Below are 17736 nucleotides of genomic sequence, written 5' to 3'. Positions count from 1 at the left end.
CTCCTTGTATTTGATTTCCCTCATGAGATGGAATACCTTCTGCACCTACTCTGTCTAATCCTTTTAACATTTTAAATACCTCAATCCGGTTGCCCCGTATTCTTCTATACTCGGGAATACAAGGAATGTTTAGGCAATCTGTCCTTATAATTTAACTCAAAGCACCAGTATGATTCTGGTGAAACTGCACTCCTTCCCTCCAAGGCAGATCAATCTTCTAAGGTTCAAAACTGAACACTGTACTCTAGCAGGTGTCTGACCAAGGCTCCCTGCAGCTATAACATAACTTTCTCTCCTTTGCATTCCAGCCTCTCAAGATATCGGCCAAAATTCCATTGACCTTTTTGAGTATTTTTGTACCCCTGTGCATTAGCTTTTAGTCATTAGTGCATCTGGATGCCCAAGTCCCTTTATTCCTCCACAGCTCTTAGTCTCCCACATTAAGAAGATATTCCAATTTAAAGAATTATAGATTTGTCTGTTCTTCGGAGAAAGGATTAACTTTTTGATTAAATCCAAGTGAATAGCCTGTTGTTATCCCACATTGAATTCAGTCTGCCACAGTTTTGCCCACTCACTTAGTATGTCTATGTCCATTTGTAACTTTATGCTCCTATCTGCACAATTTACTGTGGCTCCTAACTTAATGTCATCTGTAAACTTGAATAGACAACACTCCATTCCTTCATTCAGGTCATTTATAAATATGGTGAAAAGCTGAGGCTATTTTAACAGATCCCTGGGGAATGCCACTTGTCACATTCTGCCAATCAGACCATGTTTCTTTTCTCCCTCCTGTATCCCCTGGCATAGACTCGATGGGCCAAATGGCGGCCTCCTGTGGCATAATGACTGACTCCTACCTCACAACCAATTACCAACCCATGTCATGTGACAATCTCCAATTTTGTGCAGTCTCTGCTTTTCTACTAATCTCTTTTACAGAACTTTGCCAAATGCCATCCAAATGTGCATTTAGACAACACCCACAGACGCTCCCCTATTCCCGACAGATTAGATAGATGTGACCTATCCATCACAAACCATACTGACTCTCTTTGATCAACTAATACCTGTCCAAGTGCTCAGTCACTCAGTCTGCTAATAGATTCCAGTAACTTCCCCACATTTGATGTTAAACTGACAGATCTGTAGTTACCTGGTTTTTCCCTACCCCCCTTCCTTTATAAATGGAGTGACACTAGCAATTTTCTAGCCTATAGGTGCAATTCCTGAATCTAGAGAGCTTTAGAAAACTGACTAATTTATTTTCAATTTCCTCATCTATTTCTATCAATTTGGGGTGAAAACCAGCAGGTCCTGGAGATTTGCTTATCTTAAATCCCATTATTTTCTCCATTATCATGTTTTCTTAGAGGATTTATTATTAGACTTCCACTGGTATTTTGTTTTCCTTCACTCTGGAAACAGATACTTAGTGCTCCGCACCCCTATTTAATAGGACCACATTCCTCTATATCACTCTTCTTAATAAATTTATTAAAAAGTTTCTGTTACCTTTGATATCCCTCAAGTTTTCTTTAATCTCTCTTTGCACCTCATTACTTTCCTGCTGACCCTTTGTGAAAATGATTTTAAAGAAGGTGCAGGAACAGAGAAACCTGTGGCTTATGTACAAAAATATTTGAAGGTGGCAAGGCAAGTAGTTAATGCTTTAAAAAAAAAAAATGTGGGAACCTTGGTGTGCATGCATGTGTCCTCTGCAATGGCCTGGCAAACCACTTAGTTGCATCCAACCGCTATGCAACGATTACAAAACACAAAGTATGACCACCTAGCATTGGACATGACAAAGGCAATACCCACCCACTCGATCCTGCAAAGTCCTTCTCAGTAACATTTAGGCAGATCTGTCCCACAGACTATTCAGGTACCAGGATGATATAATCATACTTTCAGAATCATACCTGACAGACGATGTCCCAGATTCCACCATCACCATCTCTGGGTATGTCCTGTCCCTTTGGCAGGGCATACCCATTAGAGGTTGTGGCACAGTGGTGTACAGTAAGGAGATAGTGGCCCTGGGCGTCCTGAACATTGAAGTTCATGACATCAGATCAGACATGGGCAGGGAAACCACCTGCTGATTACCATCTACCATCCTCCCTCAGCTGATGCATCAGTACTCCTCCATGTTGGACACTACTTGGAAGAAACACTGAGGGTAGTAGGGGAATAGTGTGTACTCTGGGTGGGGGACTTCAATATCCATCACCAAGAATGAGTCGGTAGGAGCAGTACTGACCAAGCTGGCCGAGTCCTGAAGGACATATCTGCCAGACTGGACCTGTGGCAGGTGGTGAGAACCAAGAAGAGGGTAAAAACCTACTTGACCTCGTCCTTACCAATCTGTCTGTCACAAATACATCTATCCATGACAGTATTGGTAGGATTGACCATCGCGCAGTCCTTGTGGAGACTAGAGGTGGTGGAAGCAGGTGCGATAATGACGTTTAAGAGGCATAATGACGTTTAAGAGGCATCTTGACAAATACATGAATAAGGATGGGAATAGAGGGATATGGTCCCCGGAAGTGCAGAAGGTTTTAGTTTAGGCAGGCATCAAGATCGGCGCAGGCTTGGAGGGCCGAATGGCCTGTTCCTGTGCTGTACTGTTCTTTGTTCACACTGAGGACACCCTTTATCATGTGTGGCGCCAGCATGGTGCTTAATGGGATAGATTCAGAACAGATCTGGTATTTCAATACTGGGCATCCATGAGGCGCTGTGAGCCATCAGCAGCAGCAGAATTGTATTCGTACACAATCTGTAACCTTTCTTAAAACCTTTCACGTTTCTAATATTTGCCAGTTCAGAAGATGGGTCACTGACCTGAAACGTTAACTCTGCTTCTGTCTCCACAGACGCTGCCAGACCTGCTGAGTATTTCCAGCATTTCTTGTTTTTATTTCTGTAACCTTGTGGCCCAGCATACCCTTCACTCTACCATTACCATGAAGCCAGGGGACCAACCCTGATTCAATGAGGAGTGCAGGAGAGCATGCCAGGAGGAGCACTAGGCATATCTAAAGGAGATACCAACCAAATGAAGCTATAACACAGGACTTACATGCTAACCAGCAGATGCAACATGCAATAAGCAAAGCAATCCCACAACCAAAGGATCAGATCAAAGCTCTCCAGACCAGTCACATCCAGTCATGAATAGTGGTGGACAATTAAGCAACTAACTGGAGGAGGAGGCTCCACAAACATCCCCATCCTCAGTGTTGGCAGAGCCCAGCGCATCAGTGCAAAAGACAAGGCTGAAACGTTTGCAACCATCTTCAGTCAGAAGTGCCATGTGGATGATCCCATCTCTGCCTCCTCCTGAGGTCCCCACCATCACAGATGCCTGTCTTCAGCCAATACGATTCACTCCACGTGATATCAAGAACGGGCTGAAGGTGCTGGATGCTACAAAGCCAATGGGCCCTGACAGTATCCTGGCTGTAGTATTGAAAGCTTGTGCTCCAGAACTAGCCATGCCCCAGCCAAGCTGTTCCAAGCTACAATACTGCATCAACCCAACAAAGCGGAAAATTGCCCAGATCACAAAATTGTTAGTGCAGAAGGAGACCATTCGGTCCATCGTGTCCACACCGGCTCTTAGAAAGAGCAGTTCACTCAGTTTCGTTGCCCCGTCTTCTCCCCGTAACCCTGCGCATTCTTCCTTTTCATATAAATGTCTAATTCCCTTTTGAATGCTTCAATTGAACCTGCCTCCACCACACTCGGGCAGTGCATTCCAGACCTTAACCACACTCTGCATGCAAAAGTTTTTCCTCATGTCATTTTTGCATCTCTTACCAAATACTTTAAATCTGTGTTCTCTTGTTCTCTATCCTTTCATAAATGGGAACAGTTTCTCCCTATCTATTCTGTCCAGACCCCTAATAATTTTGAATACCCCTATCAAATCACCTCTCAGCTTTCTCTTCAAGGAAAACAGCCCTAACGTCTCGAATCTATCTTCATAAACGAAGTTCCTCATCCCTGGAACCATTCTCCTGAATCTTTTCTGTACTTTCCAATGCCCTCATGTCTTTCCTAAAGTGTGGCGCCCAGAATTGGATGCAATGCTCCAGCTGATGCCGAACTAGTGTCTTGTACAACTTCAACATAACTTCCTTGCTCTTGTACTCTATGCCTCTATTAATAAAGCCCAGGATACTGTATGCTTTGTTAAATGCTCTCTCAATGTGTCCTGTCACCTTCAATAACTTATGCACATATACACCTCGGTCCCTCTGCTCCTGTACCCCCTTTAGAATTGTACCCTTTATTCTATATTGTTTCTCCATGTTCTTAATACCAAAATGAATCACTTCACATTTCTCTGCATTGAACTACACCTGCCACCTGTCTGCCCATTCCACCAACTTGTCTATGTCCTTTTGAAGTTCTACACTATCCTCCTCACAGCTCACAATGCTTCCAAGTTTCATATCATCTCCAAACTTTGAAATTGTGCCCTGTACACCAGGGTCTAGGTCATTAATATATATCGTGAAAAGCAAGGGTTCCAAGGGAACTCTACTACAAACCTTCCTTCAGCCTGAAGAACATCCATTAACTACTACACTTTGTTTCCTGCCACTCAGCCAATTCCATATCCATGTTGTTACTGCCCCTTTTATTCCATGAGCTATGATTTTGCTCACAAGTCTATTGTGTGGCACTGTATCAAATGCCTTTTGAAAGTCCATGTATACCACATCAACAGCATTACTCTCATCAACCCTCTGTTACCTGTTCAAAAAAACTCCAAGTTAGTTAAACATGTTTTTCCCTTAAGGAATTCATGCTGGCTTTCCTTAATTAACCTGCGATTAATGTGATTATTAATTTAGTCCAGAGTTATTTTTTTCTAGACGTTCACCCACCACAGGAGTTAAACTGACTGGCCAGTAGTTGCTGCGCTTATCTTTACACCCTTTTTTGAACAAGGGTGTAACATTTGCAATTCTCCAGTCCTCTGGCACCACCCCCAAGTCTAAGGAAGATTGAAAAAATATGGCCATTGCATCTGCGATTTCCACCCATCTCATCCAGTGCTTTATCCACTTTAACAGACAGCCAATCTAATACTTCCTCTTTATCAATTTTAAACCCCTCTAGTGTCTGACTTACTTCCTCTTTCAACACTGCCTGGGTTGCATCATCTTCCTTGGTAAAGACAGATGCAAAGTATTCATTTAATACCTCAGCTATGCCCTCTGCCTCCATGTGTAAATCCCCTTTCTGGTCCCTAATCAGCCCCACTCCTCCTTTTACCACCCTTTTACTATTTAGATGCCTATAGAAAACTTTGGGATTTCCTTTAATGCTAGCTGCCAGTCTCTTTTCATGCTCTCTCTTTGCTTCTCTTATTTGCTTTTTCACTTCCCCTCTATATTTAACCTGATTCTCAATAGTATTTTCTTCCTGACATCTGTCATCAGCACACTTTTTTTTCTTTTTTATCTCAATCTCCACCTCTTTTATCTTCCAGGGTGCTCTGGATTTGTTTGCCCTACCTTTCCCCTTCAAGGGAACATACCTTGACTGTGCCCGAACTATTTTTTCTTTGAAGGTTGTTCAGCTACCGATTTTCCTGCTAACTTTTGACTCCCAATTTATTCACCCCCAGCTCCATTCTTACTCCATTGAAGATGTGTCCGTAAAAAAGGACAAATTCAATCCAGCCCATCAGTCTTCTCTCGATCAGAAAAGTGATGGAAGGTGTCATTGACACTTACTCAGCAATAACCTGCTCATCGATGCTCAATTTGAAGTCCACCAGGAACACTCTGCTTCAGAACTCATTAAAGCATTGGTCCAAACATGGACAAAAAAGCTGAATCTTCAGCTGTTTTATCAATGACCTTCCCTCCATCATAAAGTCAGAAGTGGGGACGTTTGCTGATGACTGCACCATGGTCAGTACTATTTGCAACTCATCGGATAATGAAGCAGTCTGTGTCCATATGCAGCAAGACCTGGACAACATTCAGGCTTGGGTTGATAAATGGCAAGTCACATTTGCGACACACAAGTGCCAGGTAATGACCAACTCCAACAAGAGAGAATCTAGCCATCTACTCTTGATGTTCAACGGCATTACCATTGTTGAATCCCCCACCATCAACATCCTGAGTATTACCATTGGACAGAAACTGAGCTGGAGCAGCCACATGAATACTGTGGCTACAAGAGCAGGTCAGAGGTTGGAAATACTGCAATGAGATGGTGGACTGGCTCCCCAAAGCCTGTCCACTATGCATAAGCATAAGTCAGGAGTGTGATGGAATACTCTCTACTTGCCCAGATGTGTGCAGCTCCAACAACAGTCCAGAAGCTCGACACCATCCAGGACAAAGCAGCCCTTAAGCATTCACACCCTCCTCCATTGGCACACAGTGGTATCAGTGTGTACCGTCTACAAGATGCACTGCAAACTATTTGTCAATCGTCAGGAGCGGGATAAGCAAGCACAAGTGTGTCAGGCTTGACTCCTGAGATGTTTTTGGTTTGGTTTTGAAGTGAGTTGGGATATGGGCAATGTTATAAAGACAGTTGAAGAAAACTTGCCAAGGGAGCAGATCCCAAATCAGCTTGTTCCATCTCTTTTTTAAAAAAAAATAAAGCCTGCCAACTTTTCCATCTCTTAAAGAAGTGCTGAGAAGCACGTGTAAGAAACTGCCTGACCCCGTTATTGCATTTTTCCTGGAAAGCCTGCCCAAACTGATCTTCAACGTCGCCAAACAAGAACAGTTCTAGGAAGATTCCAGTGACAGCCAATTACGCATATTTGGGATGCCAAGCCAAAGCAAAATACATCTGACATCTTTCCATATCTTCTTTTTTTCTTCAAGAATTAGCAAGTATTTGGCCAAAGTATTCTTTCTGTCGTTTTGTAATAGAGCTCCAAAGAGTAAATCTCTCTAATTTTCGGTGTGGGGGGAGGGCTAAGTTAAAAAGGGAACTTTTATATTTCAGTCTGTTTATGCTTTGCTTCGTTACTGGTTAAGACTTGTTTTCTAATAAACTGATAGTTTTATTGTTTATTAAAGAAACCTGGTTGGTATATTTTATTCTGGGATAGAAATCGGGTCTATAATTGACCATATCAGGGATTGGGAAAAATTTAAATGTATGTTGTGACCTGTGGAGAAGTGGAACTAGAAAAACAGTGCACTCCTTCTGTCTCAGTCATAACACCAAGTCATGGGATATTGGGTAGATGGCCAAAAGCGTGGCCGAAGAGTTAGGTTTTGGGGAGTATCTTAATGGAGGAGAGAGAAATGGAGAGTCAGTGAGGTTTAGGGAGCAAACTGCAGATCTTGGGGCCCAGGCAGCTGAAGATATGGCCACCAAATGGTGGAGCAATTTAAAATGGGGGTGCTCAAGAGGCCAGCCTTAGGAGCACACTCCGATCTCAGAAGGTTGTGGAGCTGGAGGAGATTACAGAGATGGGGAGAGGTGAGGACATGAGGGATTTGCAAACAAGAATGAGAGTTTTAAAATCCAGGGGATTATAACAGGAGCCAATTTAGGTCAGGGATCATGGGGTGATAGGTGAACAGGATTTGGTGGGAGTTAGGGCACGTGCAGCAGAGATTTTGAAGACCTCAAACTTATAGAAAGTTGAAAATAGGCGGCTAGCCAGGTGTGTGATGGAATAGTCAAACCTAGAGGTAACAAAGACATGGATGAGGATTTCAGTCGCAAATGAGCTGAGGCAGGGGAGGATTCGCATGATGCAGAGGATTAAATTGGTGGTCTTAGTGATGTAATGGATATGGGAACACAGGAACAGGAGGAGGCCATTTAGCCCCTCGAGCCTGTTCTGTTGTTCAGTGAAATCATGGCTGCACTGCAACCTAACTACATAAACCCACCTTTGCCCCCATCCCTTAATAACTTTTGCTTAACAAAAATCTATCAACCTCACTTTAAAATTAACAATTGACCCAGCATCCATTGCTGTTTGCAGTCAAAATTTTGGCATCCTTCCATCTACAAAAGATGATCGACACGCAGCAAACAATCCATTTAGGTGGGGTGTCTTCTTTTGGTGCACCTTTGCTGATGGCTGTGAAGGTCCATCCTTAAGAGGCAGGTTCTACCACAAGTGCTGTAAGTGAAGCTGCCAAGTGCCGTGTGTGGTATATTTCATGGTGCCTGTTGCCAAGCTGCTGTAGCAACTGGTCGTTGTGATAGTACACACTAGTCCACAGGATGTGTCGCCATTTCCCTCGTTCACCAGCTAGTGACTCCAAGGTGCGACAGTTGATATTTAGGGCCTTCATGTCATGCTTGCAAGCATCCTTGAAGCACAGTTTTGGGCACCCCACTGGTCACCTGGCCCCACTACCATACCATACAGAAGGTCCTTGGGTATGCAATCATATTCCACCCTGCGGGCTTGTCCGATCCACTGATGACGCTTCTGTTTGATTAGTGACAACATACTTGGGAGCTCTGCCTTGAGAGGACTGCCGCATTTGTGATTTTTTTTTAACTAAACTCTATACCTGGACCCCTAAGTCCTTTTAGACCTCCACTGTTTCTAGTTTTTCACCATTTAGAAAGTACCTTGTTCTATGCTCCTTGGGTCCAAGGTAGAGGACCTCAGATTTGGCTAAACTGAAATCCATTTGCGACAGTTTTGCCCAGTCACGTAATCTATCGATATCTTTTTGTAATTTTATGCTTCAATCTCCACTGCTTATAATGCTGCCTAGCTTTGTATTGTCGGCAAATTTGGCTCCATGGTGTTGTATTTCGTTATCTAAATCATTAATGAATACAGTGAATAGTTGAGGCCCCAACGCAGATCCTGGCAGGACACATTCTGCCAATTAGAGCACCTGCCCATTATCCTACTGTCCATCTCCCTTTTTTTTCCCCCCACCTTTTCAATTTTTTTTTTCTGTTGAAAGAAATACTGAACCATTTTCTGTATCATAGAATGATACAGCACCGAAGGAGGCCATTTGACCCATACAGCATATGCTGGCTTTCCCAATATTCTACATTTTTCCACTTCAAGTATTTATGCCATCCCCTTTTTAAAGTTTCTATTATATCTGCTTCCACAACCCTTTCAGGCTCTGCAGTCGAGATCACAACACACTGGGTTTAAAAAAAAAAATCTCCTCGTGTTCCATCCTGGATTTTTTGCCAATTACCTTAAATCTATGGTGTCTTGTTAACCAATCTTGTGCCAGTGGAAATGTTTTTTCTCTCTCTCTCTGTCTTCTATTCTCTCTCTCTCTCTCTCCTAGTCTCTCTCTCTCTGTTCCCTTCATAACCTTGAACACCTCTATTAAATTGCCCTTTTACCTTCTGTGCTCCAAGGAGAACAAACTCAGCTTCTCCAGGCTCTCCACAGAACTGAAGCCCCTGATCCCTAGTACTTTTTTATTTTTATTTTTTATTTTACACAGTGGTGCAGTGGTTAGCACCGCAGCCTCACAACTCCAGAGACCCAGGTTCGATTCTGGGTACTGCCTGTGTGGCGTTTGCAAGTTCTCCCTGTGACCACGTGGGTTTCCGCCGGGTGCTCCGGTTTCCTCCCACAGCCAAAGACTTGCAGGTTGATAGGTAAATTGGCCATTGTAAATTTCCCCTAGTGTAGGTAGGTGGTAGGAGAATTGTGGGGATGTGGTAGGGAATATGGGATTAATGTAGGATTAGTATAAATGGGTGGTTGATGGTCGGCACAGACTCAGTGGGCCAAAGGGCCTGTTTCAGTGCTGTATCTATAAATTAAAAATAAATAAATAAAAATACTATACTGGTAAATCTCCTCTGCACCCTCTCCAAGGCCTTGATATCCTTCCGAAAGTGTGCTTCCCAGAATTGGACACAATACTCTAGCTGGGGCCTGACCAATGATTTATAAAGATAATTTCCTTGGCTTAGTGTTTACATGACAGTAGGAGGATATGGGAGAAGTCGCAGAACCCAACAACCCCTGGTCGAAGAGGAGGTGATGATCTTAATGGCAGGACCTCATTAACATATTGTAGCTCTCTCCTCGACCAACAAGTGAGAGGGAGCACGTGTGGCAGAAGGCCATAGCTCGGGACACTTGGGAAAAATCTCCAGCAATTGAAGAGTAGGAAACTAATTTATAAGTTTAGTACTCCACTTCTCCATTGAATGACATGCTGACACCTCTATATCCGCTGCCATAAAACTAGTGGCAGGCGCATTGGGGTCGGGTTCCATGCATTTCACTTCATAACCACCCACCCCCTCCCCCCCCAACTTTCTGCCATCAGTTGGTGGGGTGGGTGTTAATATCGCGTCTTCTAACACTGTTTATAAAGTCTATGCTTTTTTAACAGCCTTCTCCATAGGTCCTGCTACCTTCAAAGACTTGTGTACATGCATCCCCAGGTGTCTGTGTTTTTGCACCCCCTTTGAGAGTACCATTTAGTTTATATTACCTCTCCTCATTCTTCTTACAAAAATGCATCACTTCACACTTCTGTTAAATTTCATTAGCATGTGCCTACCCATTTCACCAGTATGTCTATGTCCTCCTGAGGTCTGTTACCGCCTCACTGTTGACTGCATTTCCAAGCTTTGTGTCATCTGTAAACTATGCCCTGTGTACCCAAGTTCAGGTCATTAACGTATATCAAAAAGAGGAGTGGGGCTGTGCTATATATTGCCCTCAAGACTGAAAAACAGCCATTTTGCACTACTCTCTGCTTTCTGACTTGCTGCCGCTGCCTCTTTAATCTCTGCCCAACGAGAACAGCTTGCATTTGTATAATGCCTTTCTTCTTTCTTTGGCCTCCTTGTCTCGGGAGGTGGTCAGTGGTTTGTGGAGCAGCGCCTGGAGTGGCTATAAAGGCCAATACTAGAGTGACAGACTCTTCCACAGGTGCTGCAGATAAAATTGGTTGTCAGGGCTGTTTCGCAGTTGGCTCTCCCCTTACACTTCTGTCGTACAGTTTTCAAAGCACTTCATAGGAGCTTTATTAAACAAGGTTTCGCACCGAGCCTTACCAGGAGATATTAGAACAGATGGAGGTAGGTTTTAAGAAGCATCTTAAAGGAGGAGAGTGAGGTAGAGAGAGGTTTAAGGAGGGAATTCTGGAGCTTAGGGTCTTGGCAGCTGAATGGCCACCAATGGTGGAGTAACAGAAATCGGGGATGTACAAGGCCAGAATTGGAGGGGTGCAGAACTCTCGGAAGGTTGTAGGGCTGGGGGAGATTATACAGATTCGGAGAGATGAGGCCATGGAGGGATTTGAAAACCAGGTTGAAAATGTTAAAACCGAGGTGTTGCCGGACCAGGAGCCAGTGTAGGTTAGTGAGCACATGGTGAGCTGCCACTGTCTGTGCCAGAAATCATCTCCCAAAGAGGAGAAGATTGGCGAAAAATCATTGTGCCACTAATATGCTTTTTTAAGAGAAACATTAAACTTGCAATATTCGGTAATCTCTGCTTTTTCCCCCTTTTCTTTCTGTTAACATGAGTGTATGCTTGAATTGAGAATAACGATGAAGACAGTTTTTTTTTTGGGGGGGGGGGGCAGGGTTCTAAGTGGTTTCTGTGCAATTATGGTTTAATTTGGTAATTGGTTGTTTGAGAACTCACATTCTAATTTTATACCCATGATATTTATACAGCTCGGAAAGGGCCAGATGGGATGGTCATTTCCAATAATTACTGTGACTTCTGTCTTGGTGGGTCGAACATGAACAAGAAGACAGGCAGGGCTGAAGAGCTGGTCTCATGTTCAGACTGTGGGCGCTCCGGTAGGTGCATTCATGGAATTCTGTCAAATGAACTTTAAGATGAATCCATTGACTTGATCTGAAACTGCTGCCGATTAGATCAGTTCTTGCTGCTGCTTTCCGTACATGCCTGATAACTCTGGGATCCAGGAGGCACATAGTGCTGCTGCAGCATTGTCAGAACAAAATTGATTAATGCCCTGAGGAGAGAATTGTGCAGCTTTCTTTAAATTGACGTGCCATGCTGCACCAGATTTGTGCCAATAGTTGAAATGGGTTTCGAGTGCATTAGTGATGCTAGATTTTGCTGATAATGAGCTAAGCATACAGGACTGGGAGCAAATACAAAACCTGCAACCTGAGATTATTAGTTTTGCAGATTAAACATCATGCTAATTGAGTTTTTTTTTTAGAAGGATCATGTTAGTACTTTTAAAAAAAAAAATGTTGTTCAATAGACTATTTGTCGAAGCGTTTGTTTGGCAAATAGATCAGATTTTTAAATTGCCAGATAATAAGAATAGCATTTCAGTCTTCACACTAATTCTGTGGTTAATGACTATTTGACAGTGAGCGGAACTTTGGCGCCTAATTACCTCAACGGTTTTTTTTTGTTTAATTGGGTAGAATACCAGGTAGAATACAACAAGCTTTTTTAAAAGTAGTTTGCAGTATAGACCAAGGATCCTGTTTAACTTGGTTTTTAAGCTCCTATCCCTGATTCTTCACCGTTACCGCACTGCCCTCAGTGAAAATCATTCGTTAATAAGTACTGTAACACTGCACCAAAGTTCATTCTAAAAACAGCAATGATAATTTTTTTTGCATTATATTCTCCCACCCCCACCACCTGCCTTTCTGTTCAGTGTTAAAATAAAACTGTGGCAATTCAATTCATGCACAGATTTTCCCATCTTATATTCTTCTTTCCGAGGTTTAGCTATTCTTCCTTGCTCCCCCACACCCACCCCCCCACCGACTCCCCCCCACCGACTCCCCCAACCCTCCTGAAAATGTTACTGGGGTTACTTGTACAAGTCAAATGTTGTATTTGCTATTTAGGTTATATGAATGTGAATTGCAGCCTTCTTTCATTGTTATTGTTGCACCTCTCAACTCATTGATAGAAGTGGGAATAGAAGAACATAAACACACCAAATATATGAAATCAATTCAGAAAAATGCTGGAAAAGCACAGAAGGCAAATCAACACCTGAGACAGAAAGACAGGGCAACATTCTGAACATAGCCTGTATCAGAACTGATCTTCGGGCTTTAACCAATCTTCCTGTCTTTTTGGATGTCAGTCATACTGTGTATTCCCAGCATCTTTTTGTTTTTTAATTAGTTAAATCATAGGTGTTTCTTTTAAGAAAAACATGAGAATTAAAAACAGACTGAAGTGTCCGCATATTTTGAAATGTAATATGTCTTGATAACTTCGGGATGTTGTGAATTTCTACCAGCTGTTTCTCCAAATATTATTTCTATAAAAGAAACACTAGTTTGAACCTGAAGTATTTATGCAGCAAAACTGATTGTGGTTTCAAATATGCTATGTTTTTAAAAATAATGTGGTTAATTTCGTTTCAGGGAATTGTCATATTTTTCTATTTGGTTCCAAACCAATAAAGTTAAATGGGATTTATGTTTGTTGTAATCTCATGGTTAGATTTTAACCCTTTCGCTGACTGATTAGTAACAGAAATAGCAGGGTCTGAGGTTAAGAATTGAGGATTCTTGCTAGCTTAGATCTTGTATGTTTGAGAGGTAGGATCTATGATTGATTTTTTTTATTATTTTTCATTTTGTGTGTGTGTATTGCTGAACCCATGTGCTGATATGTACATCATACATGTTAGCTTATTTGGGACAAGGAGTCGTAAAGGATCTGGACTTGCGCAGTGCAGAGGACTTGTTTGGTGCAACGTCTGAAAGTGACACTTCCACGTTTTATGGCTTTGACGACGACGATATCGATGAACTGCTATCGAACAAAAGCGTTCATTCGCCTGCTAGTAATGATGCAGATAACAAGTGCAGCGGCTAAATATGCGATTATGGGGAATACCTGCTAGCACACACACAAAAAAAAAATACGGGCGAGATTTAATGAATGACCTTGACAACAATGAAGGCTTTTGTAGCCAAAAATCTCCTGCTGAATCTAGACCTGTTTTTATGTGAAACTGGGCTGTTGAAACTGAGCAGAGTCGATGCTTTTATTCGTTCATCAGTAAACAAGAGAATCTCTAACTCTGATTGAAGATGATCAGGATTACATTTGATTCGTGATTTGTGTTTTTTTTAAAAAGACATTTGACTGACCACCTTACCTTGCTGAGTGGGGTCAAAGGGATCTGATGTACTGTGGGCGATACCACTGAGTTAAATGGACTTGCCCTTACAAAGTGCAATGGCTTTAAGTCAACTAGCTCCCTCCAGTAAGCAAAGTTGTCTTGTCCTGACCTACTTTCGCCATGCACATAACATCGAAGCTCCTCGCCAGTGGAAACATGGTCTCCAGGCTCTATTCTACACCTCTTGCACCTGCAGTTCTAAGGTTTTATGGCAATGAAATTCACTATATGATGAACTGAAGGAAGTGGAATTTATTAAAAACAGTTTTAATTTTTTTTAAAGGAAAAGGAAACTCTGCCTGTCCTTCAGGGACCTGTGTTTTTTTTTGTTGACCTTTTTTTTTGTTCAGCTGAATTGCTCTTCTGCTGTTAAAGTGCTAGAACATTCTGGTTGCATCTGATGAAGAAACCACATCAGTAGGCAAATGTTCTGATGGCAGAAATAGAATGACAGCAGCAACTTTTTCATCCTGTTAATTTAAAAGGAGGTCATCAATTGCATTGCAAGGTATGTGTGCACAGCTTTTGTTTTAACTCACTTTTAAGCAAAAAAAAAAACTTTTTTTTTAAATGCATGATTTGTAATAATGGTTTTTGCCTTGTTGGTGTAACCGTTGTGGGCTGGGCAGGTCATGTATTCCATATTAAAGTTGCAGCTGTATTGTTCTGAAATTTATTAATGCACCAAATTGTGCCCTGTAAGAAAACTTTCTTTAGCAGCATGCAGCCTTCTAAACAAACAGCTTTCCTTTACCATTCCTCACCACAGAGTTTCCTGGATGTCGGTGATTACCATGCAAGCCACTTCCAGAAAGGAAGGAAGGAAATGAATTGTGACCATGTTGCCGGTGGAATATTGCCTCCTCGCACCTCATTGATGTGACCAAGCCTCAGGAGGGCACTGAGCATGTGCAGTATGAAGAACGACTTCATTGTGAATTAGATTTTGAAATTTTAGACCCACAGCTGAGCTGGTCTTCAAATTTTTGGGAGGGAAATGTGTGAAAATATATTGAACAATTCTTGTCTTTAGCAATATTGAAATTTAGCAACAAAAAAAACTGACATTATGTAGATCTTATTTTTTTCTCTCTAAGAATGGCATCATTTTTAATGATGAATATGCTAGCTAGTTTTACTGATGAACTCTTTTTTTTAAAAAAAACTGAAATCAACTCTGCTCAATTTTGTTGTCAAAGCCATTTGATTGAATCTCAGGATTGCTGCAGTGGATGTGGTAAGTGTCAGGTGTGTCTATTAGGCTGTCTGGAAGTCTAGTCCTTACTTTCTATTTATTGATTAGTTTCATTGTAATTTGCTGTAATCCCTCTCCCCAACCCTTTGTGATGAAGTTATGGTATTGTCACCATCAAGTGGATGGTATTGTTTGTTGTACGTTAAATGTAAAAAAAAAGTTCTTTATAAACTGGATTAAAATGCTGCTGAGCTTAGAAAATTTTTATTTGTTAAAATAAAATAAACTGCATATTGGTCTCATTTTGTCCAATTTACTTGTGGCATTTTTCCTTTTTTGATTTCTGACTGTATGTAGCTTGAACTTTCAATTAATATTGGGTTGAAAATGATTTTTTTTGTGCTTGGAATGCTGTAGACCCTGGTTAGTTATGTAGTTGCAGCTTGTTAAAATATTGTAATAGCAGACAAGCTGAATACACAGCAACCCTGCCCAGCAGCGAAAGGGTTAATGCTCAGTTAAATGCTTTTTGTCTTTGTCTGTCTCTCTCTCTCTCTCTCTCCCCTCTTTCACTCTCTCTTTAGGCCTTTTACTCCCTTCCCCTCTTTGGCTACAATTTTTCTTTCTCTCTTTCTCTCTCTCTGTCTGTCTGTCTCTCTCACTGTCGGTCTGCGCCTCTCTTCTCGCCCCCCCCTTCCGCCCCCTCTCTCGCCCTGCCCCCTCTCTCGCCCTGCCCCCTCTCTCGCCCTGCCCCCTCTCTCGCCCTGCCCCCTCTCTCGCCCTGCCCCCTCTCTCGCCCTGCCCCCTCTCTCGCCCTGCCCCCTCTCTCGCCCCGCCCCCTCTCTCGCCCCCCCCCTCTCTCGCCCCGCCCCCTCTCTCGCCCCGCCCCCTCTCTCGCCCCGCCCCCCCTCTCGCCCCGCCCCCCCTCTCGCCCCGCCCCCCCTCTCGCCCCGCCCCCCCTCTCGCCCCGCCCCCCCTCTCGCCCCGCCCCCCCTCTCGCCCCGCCCCCCCTCTCGCCCCGCCCCCCCTCTCGCCCCGCCCCCCCTCTCCGCCCCGCCCCCCCTCTCGCCCCGCCCCCCCTCTCGCCCCGCCCCCCCTCTCGCCCCGCCCCCCCTCTCGCCCCGCCCCCCCTCTCGCCCCGCCCCCCCTCTCGCCCCGCCCCCCTCTCGCCCCGCCCCCCTCTCGCCCCGCCCCCCCTCTCGCCCCGCCCCCCCCTCTCGCCCCGCCCCCCCTCTCGCCCCGCCCCCCCTCTCGCCCCGCCCCCCTCTCGCCCCGCCCCCCCTCTCGCCCCGCCCCCCCTCTCGCCCCGCCCCCCCTCTCGCCCCGCCCCCCCCTCTCGCCCCGCCCCCCCTCTCGCCCCGCCCCCCCTCTCGCCCCGCCCCCCCTCTCGCCCCGCCCCCCCTCTCGCCCCGCCCCCCCTCTCGCCCCGCCCCCCCTCTCGCCCCGCCCCCCCTCTCGCCCCGCCCCCCCCTCGCCCCGCCCCCCCCTCGCCCCGCCCCCCCTCGCCCCGCCCCCCCTCGCCCCGCCCCCCTCGCCCCGCCCCTCTCGCCCCGCCCCCCTCGCCCGCCCCTCTCGCCCCGCCCCTCTCGCCCCCCCCATCTCGCCCCCCCATCTCGCCCCCCCCATCTCGCCCCCCCCATCTCGCCCCCCCCATCTCGCCCCCCCCATCTCGCCCCCCCCATCTCGCCCCCCCCATCTCGCCTCCCCCATCTCGCCCCCCCATCTCGCCCCGCCCCCCCATCTCGCCCCGCCCCCCCATCTCGCCCCGCCCCCCATCTCGCCCCGCCCCCCCATCTCGCCCCGCCCCCCCATCTCGCCCCGCCCCCCCATCTCGCCCCGCCCCCCCATCTCGCCCCGCCCCCCATCTCGCCCCGCCCCCCCATCTCGCCCCGCCCCCCCCATCTCGCCCCGCCCCCCCATCTCGCCCCGCCCCCCCATCTCGCCCCGCCCCCCCCATCTCGCCCCGCCCCCCCCATCTCGCCCCGCCCCCCCATCTCCCCCTACCTCTCTCTCTCCCCCCTACCTCTCTCTCTCCTCGCCCCCCCCGCCAACCCTTATCTCTCTCACCCCCCCAACCCCCTCTTTCTCCCCCCATTCTCTCTCTCTCTCTCTCCCCCCCACTCTCTCTCTCTCTCTCTCTCTCCCCCCCACTCTCTCTCTCTCTCTCTCCCCCCCACTCTCTCTCTCTCTCTCTCCCCCCCACTCTCTCTCTCTCTCTCTCCCCCCCACTCTCTCTCTCTCTCCCCCCCCACTCTCTCTCTCTCTCCCCCCCCACTCTCTCTCTCTCCCCCCCCCACTCTCTCTCTCTCTCCCCCCTCACTCTCTCTCTCTCTCGCCCCCACCCCCTCTCTCTCTTTCACCCCCCCACCCCCTCTCTCTCTCTCTTCCCCCCACCCTCTCTCTCTCTCTCTA

General features: G+C 45.6%; 1 protein-coding gene across 6 annotated transcripts in view; it reads left to right on the top strand.

The window, feature by feature from the left end:
* dpf3 (double PHD fingers 3) overlaps nt 1-17736 on the top strand; it is a 137349-nt gene that overhangs the window by 94159 nt on the left and 25454 nt on the right. For 3 of the 6 annotated variants that reach the window (XM_068039790.1, XM_068039789.1, XM_068039791.1), the window contains exon 8: nt 11662-11790. In XM_068039790.1, the coding sequence (XP_067895891.1) occupies nt 11662-11790 (129 nt within the window). Of the gene's footprint in view, nt 1-11661; nt 11791-13631; nt 14638-14898; nt 15597-17736 lie in introns of those variants that run through there. The other 3 variants (XR_010975752.1, XR_010975751.1, XM_068039792.1) reach the window with 3 other exon arrangements.

Source organism: Heterodontus francisci, chromosome 9, assembly GCF_036365525.1.
Source record: "Heterodontus francisci isolate sHetFra1 chromosome 9, sHetFra1.hap1, whole genome shotgun sequence".
NCBI classification, from domain to species: Eukaryota; Metazoa; Chordata; class Chondrichthyes; order Heterodontiformes; family Heterodontidae; genus Heterodontus; species Heterodontus francisci.
This window is presented reverse-complemented; position numbering and strand designations above follow the sequence as displayed.